Source organism: Bos taurus, chromosome 11 (assembly GCF_002263795.3).
Source record: "Bos taurus isolate L1 Dominette 01449 registration number 42190680 breed Hereford chromosome 11, ARS-UCD2.0, whole genome shotgun sequence".
Classification (NCBI taxonomy): Eukaryota; Metazoa; Chordata; class Mammalia; order Artiodactyla; family Bovidae; genus Bos; species Bos taurus.
Genome location: NC_037338.1, coordinates 83663813 through 83677728, shown reverse-complemented (window position 1 = coordinate 83677728; position 13916 = coordinate 83663813). Strand labels below are relative to the sequence as shown.

General features: G+C 46.1%; 1 protein-coding gene across 2 annotated transcripts; it reads left to right on the top strand.

Annotated features, from left to right (window-relative positions):
• Nucleotides 1–1487: 1487 nt before the first annotated feature.
• On the top strand, nucleotides 1488–5952 carry LRATD1 (LRAT domain containing 1). 2 transcript variants are annotated; one of them, NM_001034659.2, is given in 2 exon segments: nucleotides 1488–1719; nucleotides 2704–4695. In NM_001034659.2, a coding segment is annotated over 1 exon segment (894 nt). In that variant the 5' UTR covers nucleotides 1488–1719; nucleotides 2704–2739; the 3' UTR covers nucleotides 3634–4695.
• The last annotated feature ends 7964 nt before the right edge of the window (nucleotides 5953–13916 follow it).

Here is a 13916-nt window from a genome sequence, read left to right as displayed (position 1 = left end):
CCCACAATACAAAGAAGCGTGAAACCCAAGTCAGTCCTCAAGTCATTCACTTTGTAAACAGGAAGAAAGTCAACAGAGGTTTGTAATGAAACAGGGGTAAGCGCTCTTAAGAGTTTGTGCCAGCTGCCAAGGAGGCACAAAGAGGAAGCACCCAATTCTCCCTGTGGAAAGAGGTTGGGATCCACCGAGAAGCTGCAAGAGACCAGCCTTGAAAGTAGAACTAGATGTCTAAGAACGCTTTAAGTCTTAACATCATAAGCTTTTCAAACTGTTGTTCTAAAATTTCACAGGTATGAAAGTAATCCTTTAGCATCCAATATCCAGAGCACATTCATTAACCTTCCATCCAGAAATGCAATCATTAATTACAGATGGACACCCTTCTCCCACGAAAAATCCCTTAGCAATGGCACTTCTAGGGGCTGTAAAGGAGAAGGCGATGGCACTCCACTCCAGTACTCTTGCCTGGAGAATCCCAAGGACGGAGGAGCCTTGTAGGCTACAGTCCATGAGGTCGCAAAGAGTCGGACACGACTGAGCGACTTCACTTTCACTTTTCACTTTCATGCATTGGAAGAGGAAATGGCAACCCACTCCAGTGTTCTTGCCTGGAGAATCCCAGGGACGGAGGAGCCTGATGGGCTGCCGTCTATGGGGTCGCACAGAGTCGGACACGACTGAAGCGACTTAGCAGCAGTAGCAGCAGCAGGGGCTGTAAAAAAAAAAAAAAAAAAAGATTGGGTCCCACTGTTGGCATCCTGATGCGCCCCTTTCATAGACAGACCATTGGAGGCCAAACTCAGGCCCAGTCAGGGAGGAGGCTCGTCGGGGTCAGACTTTTTATTCGCATTTGACACCGCGCTCCATTTAAATCAGGCGGAAGTGCTAGGTCAGCAGTTTCAAGCGGGTCAAAGGAGAGGAGCCAAACCTCGCAGGCGCAATTTCAAAGGCATCGGCGCCCAGCAGGAAAAACGTCTGCGCCTGTGCGCCAGACTAGTCCAGGAGGCTTCAGGAACCCAGGGTCAGGGGTCCCCGACAGGGCCCCAGGTGCCCGCCTCTAACAATGGCGTTCCTCGCCCTGGGGCCGCGCCAAGTGCTCGGGGTGCAATGGGGATTTTTCACCCCCAGATTCAGCTTCACTGCTTGGATCTGTTCTTCCGGGCAGAGTACCATTCCGGGAGGATGGTGCGCTCGGTTACGATCCGTAGCAGCAGCTGCTGGGCGCGGAGGGAAGCGGGCCGCCCAAGTAAGCCGGCAGCCCTTCGCGCGCTCCCGGCAGGCGCTCACACCTCGCTCCCGAGGGCGGCGCGCGCTCCGGTGCGCGGGGGCGGGGCGGGGCGCGCACCGGAGTCCCGCCCCTGCACCCCGCCCCCTCCTGCGGAGATTGACGGGGCCTGGGCACTCGCCCCAGCCAATGAGCGCGTCCCGGGGCGGGCCCTGGAACCAGCCGCTTCGGCTACTTAAGAGTCGTCCGCGGGGCTGCACGAAGGCAGAACAGAGTCTGGACTGCCCAGGTGGAGCCGGCGCCCCTGCCACCGCCGACCGGCAGGCGCACGGGCACCGCGCCGGGGACCGCACCGCACCGATCCACGCGGGGCAGAACTGAGCCGCAGCCTCGCTCGCCGCCCAGGACCCGCTCGTCACCACCACCTCCGCGGCACCCATGGGGACCAGGAGACTTTAAAGGAGTTTGGGGTTTCGGGAGCAGGGAAATCACGGGTACGAAGAGGCGGTTTGCTTTGCCTTGGAAACGTGTTTTCTTCGTCCGATTGTTTGGACCCTGTGCCGGGTAGGAGGGACAGGGGTCTTTTGGCTGCAAGTGAACCTCGTCACACAACCCACAGCCGCACACATGCACCCCGCACCGGCTTCCCCATCCTCCCCTGGCCTCTTTGTTAGGTTATTTTAGACAGAGCAGCCTCGCCCTGGCGCAGCCAGATTGACTCGGCTGGCAAGGGGGGTGGGGGGGAACAAGAGAACTCAGGGGCAGAGTGCACCTGCCTGTGTGGGCAGGTGTGCCTGAGAGTATGGATGTACGTGCCCGGGCGAGCGTGCAAGCGTGGGATTGGAATTGTGTGCGAAGGTGGGGGTCCGAGTGTGTCGTTGCGAAGGTTTGTCATTGTGTGTGCATGTGACATTATCACACCAGTGTACCAGCCTGTCAGCGTCTGGACTCCCAAGTGTGCAAAATTTTGTTGGTGTCAAGCGAGTGCCTGTGATGTGTGCGATTGTCATTGTGCGAGGCGCTGTCGGGGAGTGTGATCTAGTGTAAAACTGAGGGGTGGGCTGGGGAGGGTGGGGACTGACATGTGAACACAGCTTGCTCCAAGCTCTTCTGGGACCAGAGGCGTCCCTTCCTTCTCCCAGCCCAGCCCTCCGTCCTTTCCCGGGTGTCCTGACTCCCACGCTGCCCCAGCCCACCTGTCCTTCCCACCAGGACCCTGCACGCCCTCCAGCCCTCCTGCCTTTTCTCTTGTGGGAGTTGGACCCGGGTTCCCGTACAGGGTCTGAGACTGTGAGACTGTCCGCGGACCGGTGGCTTCTGTGCCAGTCCTGGCCCCCGGTTGGCAAAGGGCACTCGGCTGGGACGGTTGACTCGAGGACAGGCGCTCGGGCGGCCAGGTCCCAGGGCCACCGCTCGTCCTGGGGAGGGCCGGGCGCGACTCTGATCGTGTTCTCTGCGTGTCTCCTGTGCTTCTGCAGATCCCTGCTCCTGGCCCTCGCCTCGCCGCCTCATTGATGGGCAACCAACTGGACCGCATCACCCACCTCAACTACAGCGAGCTGCCCACCGGGGACCCGTCAGGGATCGAAAAGGACGAGCTGCGGGTCGGGGTCGCTTACTTCTTCTCGGATGAAGAGGAGGACTTGGACGAACGCGGCCAGCCCGACAAGTTCGGCGTGAAGGCACCCCCGGGCTGCGCCCCCTGCCCAGAGAGCCCCAGCCGCCACCACCACCACCATCACCACCACCACCTGCTGCACCAGCTGGTCCTCAACGAAACTCAGTTCTCCGCCTTTCGGGGCCAGGAATGCATCTTTTCCAAAGTGAGCGGCGGCCCGCAAGGCGCCGACCTGAGCGTCTACGCGGTCACCGCCCTGCCGGCACTCTGCGAGCCAGGCGACCTGCTGGAGCTGCTGTGGCTGCAGCCCGCGCCGGAGCCGCCCGCGCCCGCCCCGCACTGGGCCGTGTACGTGGGCGGCGGGCAGATCATCCACTTGTGCCAAGGCGAGATCCGCCAGGACAGCCTGTACGAGGCGGGCGCGGCCAACGTGGGCCGAGTGGTGAATAGCTGGTACCGCTACCGTCCCCTGGTGGCTGAGCTGGTGGTGCAGAACGCCTGCGGCCACCTGGGCCTCAAGAGCGAAGAGATCTGCTGGACGAACTCAGAGAGCTTCGCAGCCTGGTGCCGCTTCGGCAAGCGGGAGTTCAAGGCGGGCGGGGAGGTGCCGGCCGGCACGCAGCCCCCGCAGCAGCAGTACTATCTCAAGGTGCACCTGGCCGACAACAAGGTGCACACGGCCAGGTTTCACAGCCTGGAAGACCTCATCCGCGAGAAGCGCCGCATAGACGCCAGCGGCCGCCTGCGGGTGCTCCAGGAGCTCGCGGACCTCGTGGATGACAAGGAGTAGCAGTCGTCTGGAGGGGGGAGCCGCCCGCCCCTCCGGTCTCCTGGCGCCTTCCCCGCCCCCAGGCTCCAGGCCGGCGATTCACCACCCCCGCTCCCCTGTTAAGGGCAGCCGGCAGCGGCCAGCTTCCCAGGCGGCAGCCTCAGCCTCGCACCTCTCTGGCGATGGCAGAAGTCCCAGGAACTCGCCCGGGGACCCAAAGGGCGGTGCGCGCTCGGCGGAGCTCCCTAAGGGTGGTGATGGTGTTGGGAGACCCAGCGTGCGCGACCCACCTTGGGTTGTAAGTGGGGATTGGATAATGGGCCGAGGGGAGCAGGGACCAGGCCTCCCCCGCGAGTCACTGGTCAGTGACTGACCCTCGATCACTCCTAGAAAAAGGGACCTTCACCGCGCCCCAAACGTGCACACACAAGGCCGGTGGGAGGTGAGCATCGAGTGTGTCAGGGCACCGATCCGCTCCAGTATGGATGTGTCCCCAGACGGCAGGATTTCCAAGAAATCGAGCCTGTCCCTTCTGCACTTGTGAATAATTCCACAAGAGAGCACTTCGGGACGCCAGGTTACCCCGAGGCCGCCCGGGACTCCTCAGCTCTCCAGCCCCGGGTCTCCTGACATTGTTATCCCAGGCTCCGGGCTAAACTACGGTTTGCCTCCCGATCTTTCCACCCAGGGAAGCGAACGCCACTCCCCACCCGCATCCGCCTGTGAGTCTCCCCTGCTGACAGAAGGAATGCCTTCCAGGTCCAGGGAGGTTGAAGGCGCAGCTCTTTTGGTGAGGAGGACCGGTCCCGCCCCCGACCCCGGACAAAGGGAAGGTTCGCCAGGTGTCGGCGAATTGAATTTGTCAAGAGGGTGCTGTTCTCAACCCTAGATGGCTCCCTCCTAGGGCTGCGTTTCCAAAATAACCACATTTTTAAAGGGGTTGGAGGAGAGGGAGGGGAAGACATGGCAACATTCCAGAAACCAGCATTGTTCCAGCACCATAGCCAGTACGTTTGGTTTGGCTTGTCTATAACAGAAATCTCAGAAGGTGGGGAGGTGGAAATAAAGTTTTAAAAGCAGAAAGAGCAGTTTTCCAACTTTGTCAACAAAGCCGATCATGTTGATGTTTTTTATTGACCATTTTAGCAACATGCTAATAAAATTTCAAATTGAAATTTTTATTTTCATGGCTTTAATCCATGATAGCTTAAATACTGGGGGCCATTAAGAGTGGATTTAGCTAAGAGCTTAGCTAACATTGCCTTTTCACTCTATTTTTCTCAAACCTTATGAGAATTCTGTTTTTGAATATTGTGGTTCATTTTTTTTTTTTTTTTTTTACTTTAAGGGCAGCCTGAGTAATGGTGGAGTTTTTAATCGGTGTGTATACTGTGATGAATTTCTGTCAGTTAAGGGGTGTACTGGTTCGGTGGAAATTGCTAGCAGGTTCCATGGTGTTAATTTCTCCTTGTTGTATACCATCCCATACTTGCATTGTTTGTTTTCTTCCTTTCCCCTGATCTTCTGAAAAAATGAATGTAGAATTGGTGGCTTTTCTCCCCCGACTCCTGTTTAGCCAGTCCCACAGTTTATTCCTGACTGGAGAGAACTTCAAGGATCAGGAGGAACATATGGTTTTCAAAAAAGTAAGATTGTTTGAAACCCCTTCCTTGGTCAAGGACTTACTAACTTCTCTCCCTGTGCGCAGCCCCCTCTGATTAACTTGTTACTTGACTCAGTGTGTGTTAGACACACCTCCAGCATCTATTTCCCTTTCAAGGGAATTTGTCAAATAACAGTGTTTAGCTAATTGTTGCAAGCAATCACATACTGACAGCTGCGATTTAGTTGGACAGCAAATATTATGGCCAAAGCCAGTTTCTTGGCATTTCAAAAATAATGCAATAAAAACTAGTCGAGTTTAGCTGAGACTGGAAATGCCTTTTTTTTTTTTTCATGGTAAAATGATTCATCTCTGTTTTGTTTTTTGGTTTTCAGCCTGGATTCATTCCCTGATCTTGAGTCAAAAGGTCAGATCAATGAACTATGAACTAGAGTATTTTTCTTAAGCCTATTGAGTGATTTATTTTTTAAAAAATGTTTAAACGCCTATGCTTTTCTTTCAGCACATACAACAGCAAAACTTTTGTAATAATGAACTTATCTTTGCATGTATGGAGAACTGAAAATCATTTATTTCCCTTATTCCCCTTTCAAATAACAGATGGTGGATCCTAAATCGAAATTCTATATTGTATCTACACAGCCCACATTCTTTACTGTGTCCTACTGTATCTTGGCTCTCTGCTGTATTAAATACTATCCTAAGCACTTGTTCAACCAGGACTCCTTCTTGACATTTTGTCTTCCACCTGTCACTCTGAGCGTGGGACTTTAGCAAAAGAAACAATGGTCTTTCACACCTGATACTGAGATATATTTCCTCTGATGGCATAGAATCTGATTTTGCGTCACTAAAACAGAGGAATCGCTTAGCTTGCTACTCTCTGACACTAGTTTAGCAATACAAATGGGTTTGGCAGCCAAACTAGCCCTCATGACAATGTTGGTCTATTAAGGATTGGGTTGATGATACTTCCATAGATTCACAAGAGAAAAACATTAGTTTCAAAGGGAACTTGAAAGGTCTGTATATTCTTCACATTCCTACTGAAATAATTATTACCTATTGGTCAATGTTAATAATAACCAGTGGCAGAATAATTCCAGTCATTGTGCAGCATAAAGAGGCTAATATTTTATGCTGAAAATGTGTCTAGTTTTAGAATGCTCTTAACAATGGGAATGACACCAAGGTGGAGTTTCTCTTAGAAGATGGCACCAGCAGACTTGATTTTTTTTTTTAATGAATATAATATCTCTGGATGTTATCAGAATTACAGAAATTAAGCCAAAAAGCCTCTTGACATTTTAATAGAAGTCGGGAATGTAGTGGCTTTTAGTTTTCTTCACAAGAACAGAACTTTATAGCAATATTCGCGGTGTTGAGCGTGCCTGAGCTGGTCGTTGGTTCTGTCAGTGATGGGGTTTAGAAGACCCCCATTCTTTCTCCACTTTCAGAAGGTTATTCTGAAGAGCAAATAACTAAAAACAAACAAACAAAAAAAATGAATATTTTTACTTCACGGAGTGCTTTGTTACATATTTGATAACTAAGAAAAAAGGAGCCTGGAATGGGGAGAAGGGAGACTAGGCATACTTTAAACAAACCAGTCCTAAAACACTGTTATTCCCAAAGTATATCTCTTTGTTTAAAAAAAAAAAAAAAACTTGTAGAAGATACATGTATTGCATTTATATTTTAAATTAAAAGTATATTAATTAGCCTATATATATAAAGTTCCTCAATATTTAAAAATTTTAAATGCCTGTCATGACTGTATTTTATTAACTGAAGCAAAGTGAGAAAACACTTGTGTCAGATTAGAGCATCAAACACAGAGGCAGCTGTAAGTTCAATGCGACCTGATTTTACTAGATTTTCAAAATTTTGATATTTACTTCCTCTTTGTGTTATGTTTCCGTGGTGAACGCCTTTGTTTGAAAATGATTCTTTTTCCAGAAAAGTATGCTATTGGTGTTGTAATCAGTTTATCCTAACCGTCTTCCAGTATTACCTTATTGATTATGCAGTGTGTGTGCTTTCAACACCCCTAAGAATTCATTGTCATTGGTATGTAATAAATGTAGCAGGGTCAAATTCCAGTGAAATTGATACTTACTGTGCACACATAATAGAGCTCCCCAATGAACTTTTATCTACTTGTCTATTTTTGAAACCTTCTGCTTTCTCTTTTTTTAAACAAATGAAGAGATGTAGTTAGGTGTGCCTTTCAGACATGATTTGCCACATGCAGAAAGGGACCACAAGTGAAAAACACAGGCTTTCAGGTTTCTGGAAACATCAGGAACTGTGTTTAGAAAATTGTTGTCTGAGACCCAACTCAATATTTTTGTTGAGAATTGCTAGCTATTTGGAGAATATATGTAGATATAGATATATATTGACATATTCACATATGTATGTATACATGTACACATTTATATATATATATATGTGCACCTCTGCATATGTGTACACATATATATAAATTTATACATATAGCTAGAAATTGTGAATTCATTTGGAGATATAGATTTATACACCTACACATGTATGCAAATGATTTAAAATCAAGATGGAGAGTGACTTGAGATCTACAAAAACAGGAAGAAAAGTTCCAGGGTGCAAAATAGATAATGAGGAACTGGGACTTCAATGTAGCTCTGCCTAAAATGAAGCATAAAAAAGAAGAAAATGTGGGAGCTGCAGTTAGTCTCACTTTTAGAAGCCTATGTTTCTTGCTTCCCTAAAACTGACAAAGACTCAAAGGAAAGCTATAAAGATTAGAAAAGAGAAGACACAAGATGAAGCAGAGGGGTTATGAGATGATAAAATAAGCTAATAAGCTTTTCAGCAGGGGATATCTGTTCTCCATTCTAACTGAAGACAGTCAAGCTAAGATCTTATTTTCTGACCATTTCATAAATTATAAAATCTCTGATTTCCTAACTGACAGGTTGAATGTTTACCTCATCTGAACTTGCAATGTAAGAGATTTAAGCCTGTGAATATGTTAGGGAAAAGGAAAAATAGTCTTCTCTGCTCTTTTTGTAGGTGAGTTTTGTGATTATTGTGTTCATGGACAGCACCCAAATAAACATACTGTGCACTGGGCACATAGTAGCTGCTCAGTAAGTAGAAAACTGGCATTTCTCCACCTTACATTGTTCTCAGTGATACTGATCATTCGGAAAACCAGAAATGCTACCACCTGGCTTGCTGGCTACCATACACACATTGAGTGCGTGCGCGTATGCTCAGTCACTTCAGTCGTGTCCGATTCTGTACAAGCCCATGGACTATAGCCTTCCAGGCTCTTCTGTCCATGGGGATTCTCCAGGCAAGAACACTGGAGTGGGTTGCCATTTCCTTCTCTAGGGGATCTTCCCGACCCAGGGATTGAACCCACATCTCTTATGTCTCCTGCTTTGGCAGGTGGGTTCTTTACCACTAGTACCACCTGAGAAGCCTATATTTCTTTCACTGAGATTGGAGGGTTTCCCACCTCAGAGGGCTTCCCTAGTAGCTCAGCCGGTAAAGAATCTGCCTGCTGTGCCGGAGAACTGGGTTCAAACCCTGGATCTAGAAGATCCCCTGGAGAAGGGAATGGCTACACACCTCAGAAAGCTCACAGAAATATAATTTATGAGGCTTAAGGCTGATTTTAGTTAAAGGATATTCTGTATATTATTTGCTTCTAGGAAAAAAAATTATAAATATCAAAGAATCCAAAGAAAAGATCTTCTCCTATCATTTGCTTAGAAAGGGGGAAAGCAAAAATAATTCTGAGAAAAACTTCCACAGCGTCATCTCTCATTTACTTCAAGGAGAGATTTTTCTCACATGAAACCACAAAATCATTCCTTCAGAAGGAAGCTTATTATTGAAGCTCTTGCTAGAAATTTTCTTCAGATGTGCAGGGGAGAAACTTACTAGATTGTTAGTTTAACTCTCTGGGAAAATTAGATTTGATGGAGTTTGGTCATGGGTACTTTCTAAATAAAAATTACTCATATATTAACATTTCCAAATAATTGCTCTGCCCGTTGGCTTTCATAATCCAATTATTTTTGTTTTTATGTGAACATGAGTTCTGAGCTTAATTTGTTTCAAAGGGGAGAAGCTTGTAAAATATTAGGTGTGGATAGAGCCAATATCCTACATTTTAAGCATAAAATAAATGTTTCAGAAGTTAGTGTGATCTACATTCCATGTTCCAAAAAACAGAAAGGATTGTATAAAGCTACCGCTTCCTTAGGAAATTCTTGCCATTAACCTATAATACAGACATTAATGTTCTGTTCAGGCCACAGTAGGAAATGTGTGGTCTTCTTTATTGTAAGTATTCTGATATCTGATTTAACAAATACATTATTATTCTAAAATTCAATCTTTTTCCCTCCAACAGTCGTGCAGCATGCCTGTTCTTTGCCCATTGTTTTCAGATTCTCCTGGGAAATGAGCAGCTCTGGCCATGATTTTCTAAATCATCCTCCAGCTTCTAACAGCACATACTTTATTTCATCCTGCCTTCTGCCTCTCAGCGGATGTGTTTGCCCAGGTCTGAGCCAGAAAGTGGCTAAGGTCAAGAATAGGGTTGCCTCATTTTACAAATAAAAATATAGGCCACTCGATTCCTTCTGAATTTCAGGTAAAAGGGGAACAATCATTTTAGTATAGGTATGTTCCATGTACTATTTGGGATATTGTTGTTATTGTTCAATCCTAAGTCATGTCCAACTCTTTGAGACCCCATCAACTGCAGCACGCCAGGCTTCCCTGTGCTTCACTATCTCCTGGAGTTTGCTCAGACTCAAGTCCGTTGAGTCGGTGATGCCATCCAACCATCTAATCCTCTGCCACCACCTTCTCCTCTTGTCCTCAATCTTTTCCAGAATCAGGGTATTTTCTAATGAGTCTGCTCTTCGGGTCAGGTGGCCAAAGCTGAAGCTTCAGCATCAGTCCTTCCAATGAATATTCAGGTTTGATTTCCTTTAGGATGGAATGGTTTGATCTCCTTACTGTCCAAGGGACTCTCAAGAGTCTTCTCCAATACCACAGTTCAAAAGCATCAATTTTTCGGCACTCAGCCTTCTTTATGTCCAACTCTCACATCCGTACATGACTACTGGAAAAATACTTATACTAAAATGATCTGTTTATCTGAAATTCAGATGAAGCTGAATATCCAGCATATTTTTTGACAACCCTCCTCAGGGAAGACCTTACCATCTCTAGGAGACCTCTGTAATTTTAGAGCTAACAAACTAAGGATACATCCCCTACTCATATCAAGGAAGTCTTATCAGATAGCTCATGTGTCTTTTAATCTGGCCAAAGCCAGATTCAGGTCCAGAAACTAGTACATAATCCAAGAAAAACCTCAGAAGGAAGAGTTCACAGGGTCCCTAATCATCGAGAGAGTTGACTGTACGAATGGGGATAGGGAAGTGTTTCCTGTGTCTCTATTCTTCTATTCTTTTGATAATAGAACATGGCATCCTTCATGTTGGGTGTGTGATGAATCCTTTCCTAGACACAATCAGAAATATTCTACACCACTGTCTTTAATCGCACCTGCTACTAATCCAGTCTGGGTCCTCACCTTCCACCTGGCTATTTCCTAGCTTCCTCACCTGTCTCCCCCACTGGCTGTTCTGTCCAAACAGCCATGATGTTCTTTCTCAATAGAGACCCACTGCTCACAAGATGAAGGCCAAGGTCCTAGATGGCAGTCAGGGTGCTCCATGGTCCAATCCCTGTGGACGACCAACTGCATTTCTCTCAACTTGCAGAATTTTACAAAACATGGAGTTTTCATTCATTCTTCCATGACTTTCTATGTTGTTCTCCTTCACCTGATCGCCATCCTTGATTTCTGAATGGAAAATCCTTATTCACCCACCCTTCCTGGCCTATCTCCAAACTATCCCAGCATAATTTTGGTCATTTCCTTTGTTCCCAGTGAATTTGCCTACACCTCCCCCAGACTCACCTCTACTGCAAATATTGTTTACACTTGTCTCTCCCTACACTGAACTCTGATGGAGTAATCTGGGGACTTACTCATTCTTGCAACTGTAAAGTTAAGTCAAGCTTTTGCAATAGATGCTCAGTTAGCGCCTACTGAATAAAGGGAGGAAGTGAGGAAGGGAGAAGAATTGACTCCTCCATAGTATATGAGTAAAGAAGGGAATGGCAACCTACTCCAGTATTCTTGCCTGAAGAATTCTGTGGACAGAGGAGCCTGGTGGGCTACAGTCCGTGGGGTCGCAAATAGCTGGACACGACTGAGTGACCAGCACTTTCACTTTCTAAGTATATGAGGCATCCTGCCCACCAGCTTACTCTGAGCCAAACCACAGGAGGAATGGGCTAAAGATATGTATCAATTTCTATGTTATTCTCCTTGAGAACCACACAGAAGAAAATTCATCTTTGTTTAGAAAATAAGCCAAGATTATGAGGAATCTATATTGTGTTATGAAACATAAAGTGTCAGTTGCTCAGCCATGTCTGACTCTTTGTGACCCTGTGGACTATACCCTACCAGGCTCCTCTGTCCATGGAATTCTCCAGGCAAGATACTGGAGTGGGTAGCCATTCCCTTCTCCAAGGGATGCTCCCAACCCAGAAAACTTGGGTCTTCTGCATTGTAGTTGGATTCTTCACCATCTGAGCCACCAGGGAAGCCCTACAACATTGCATTACATTACTCTACAAATGATGGAAGGTTAACCTTATGTAGTTGAAAAGTTTTCTCTGTGCTGCTTATACCCGTACAAGCATTTCTCCATGAATTTTGTGAGTTTCATTATGATGGAAATATAGATTTTTCTCCTCTTGGTAATTTCATTTCTGCCTAGGTAAGATAGCTTTGAGAGTTGTAGATTTAGAAGGCCACAGAGGAGTGACTTGAAAGGCGTGAAGATGAGACAAGATATTTCCCACATGGGGAACTTTAGTAAATGGGTCCTCAACAGCCATGTTCACTCAGTACAAAATGCCCCAGTCCTGTTCCCCTTTTGGGAAGTAAACTCTCTCCCGATTTTAGACTGAGCAAATATACCTATAACAAGTGTGAATCTCCTCACCTGACATTGCAACAGGGGGAGCAGAAGAAAATCAGCCTCTTTTGAGAGGTGATGTTTGGACCTCCAGGCTGGCTGAACAGCCAGAATGATTTGAAATGATATGGAGAGTAACTAAGCACTAAAATATGCAATTCAATTAATGTGTTATAAAATATATATGGTTTTATATTTGATATTTTCCCTGGACTCTTAGAGCATCCTGTACTTTTTAAGGCAATTATTATTCTCTTAAGACCCCTGGACATTTAATATAGTTTTGGTCATGGTTAGGGTTATCTGTATTTCAGAAAAGCCATTTTAATTTGATATTTTAAACTATAATATCCTGTTGAGAAAAGGAGCATTATAATTTAAGAATGGAGTACTTCTTGAGAATGAAAGATTACTAATTTGGGATTCAAAACCCAGGTAAATATGGATTATGGTAAAACATTGCTTTTGCCCAGAGAGCAATTTTCAGAGGAGAGAGCAGACGAGAGCTTTCATTATGCAGCCTCACTATTCTGATTTCAAAAATCAGTGCCCCTCGTGGGCAGCTGTTTTATTCATGTATAATTTTATGAGGCAGGGTCTACACAAGGAAGCAAGAGCAGAGATAGTTACTCCATCCTCTACAGACCAACAAAATAAGTGCTTGACAGCCCAGATCTGTTCTGCCCATGTTACTTCCTTAAAGTTTTTAAAGACTTTCCATAGCTTACTAGTCAAAATCCACGCTCATGGCATCCTTGAAGCTCTGCTCCGCTCTGCCCCCTATCCCCCAGCTTTGAAGCTTCATCCTCTTATCCATCACCATACATCTCACTAGCTGTGCTGACCCACTTGTTTCCCCCCAAAAGCCATGTCACTGTATGCCTTTGTTCACGCTGTTTCATTTGTATGGAACATCCTTCTCCGTTCCTTGACCTTGTATCATAATCCTCCTCATCCTTTAAAACCCAATTCACGCATTATCTGTTCTATAAATCTTCTCCTTTTCCTGAAACACCCACTACGTTGACCACAGACGGCCAAATTAATTCTTTCTCACAGAGCTCCTCTAGTTCTTTACAGGAACATTTAACATTCACTCCACCCAGTTCATATTCAGATTTTCGGCCCCTAACCTAAGTCAAATAACATTTTACTTAAGTTATTGGGGACCAGATCACCTTCTGAGATAGGTTTTAATTTTGAGGCAGGGATCATGGACTTTTGATCTTTGGTTCCTTAATAGCTAATATCTAGTCATATTAGTTGCTCAGCCAAAGCTGACTTCATCGAATTCAGTTAATTCAGAAGCAACTACTCTTCTATGAGAACAGTAAGTGCTATTTTTGGATCAATGGTCTAATGGGAGATCAAAAACTCCCTAAACATTTGTTGATTCCTATTAGAGGTAAGCCTTGTTTTAGATCATGTGGAAGCAAAGCATGGTCTAGACTTCAAGAACTCAATCTGGTAAAGGAGACAAGCACACTATTAGCCGTAATCCACTGCAACCTGGGATATAGGTCATTGCCAAGTTATAATTTGAAAAAATAAAGCATAGAAGGTCAAAGGAAGAAGCATTTGAAAGTCGACATCAACTTCAGGAAATAAAATCA

What these genes read in the sequence shown, in the direction of transcription:
- LRATD1 (XM_005213028.5), top strand. Translation starts at nt 2,740, where the DNA reads ATGGGCAACCAACTGGACCGCATCACCCACCTCAACTACAGCGAGCTG.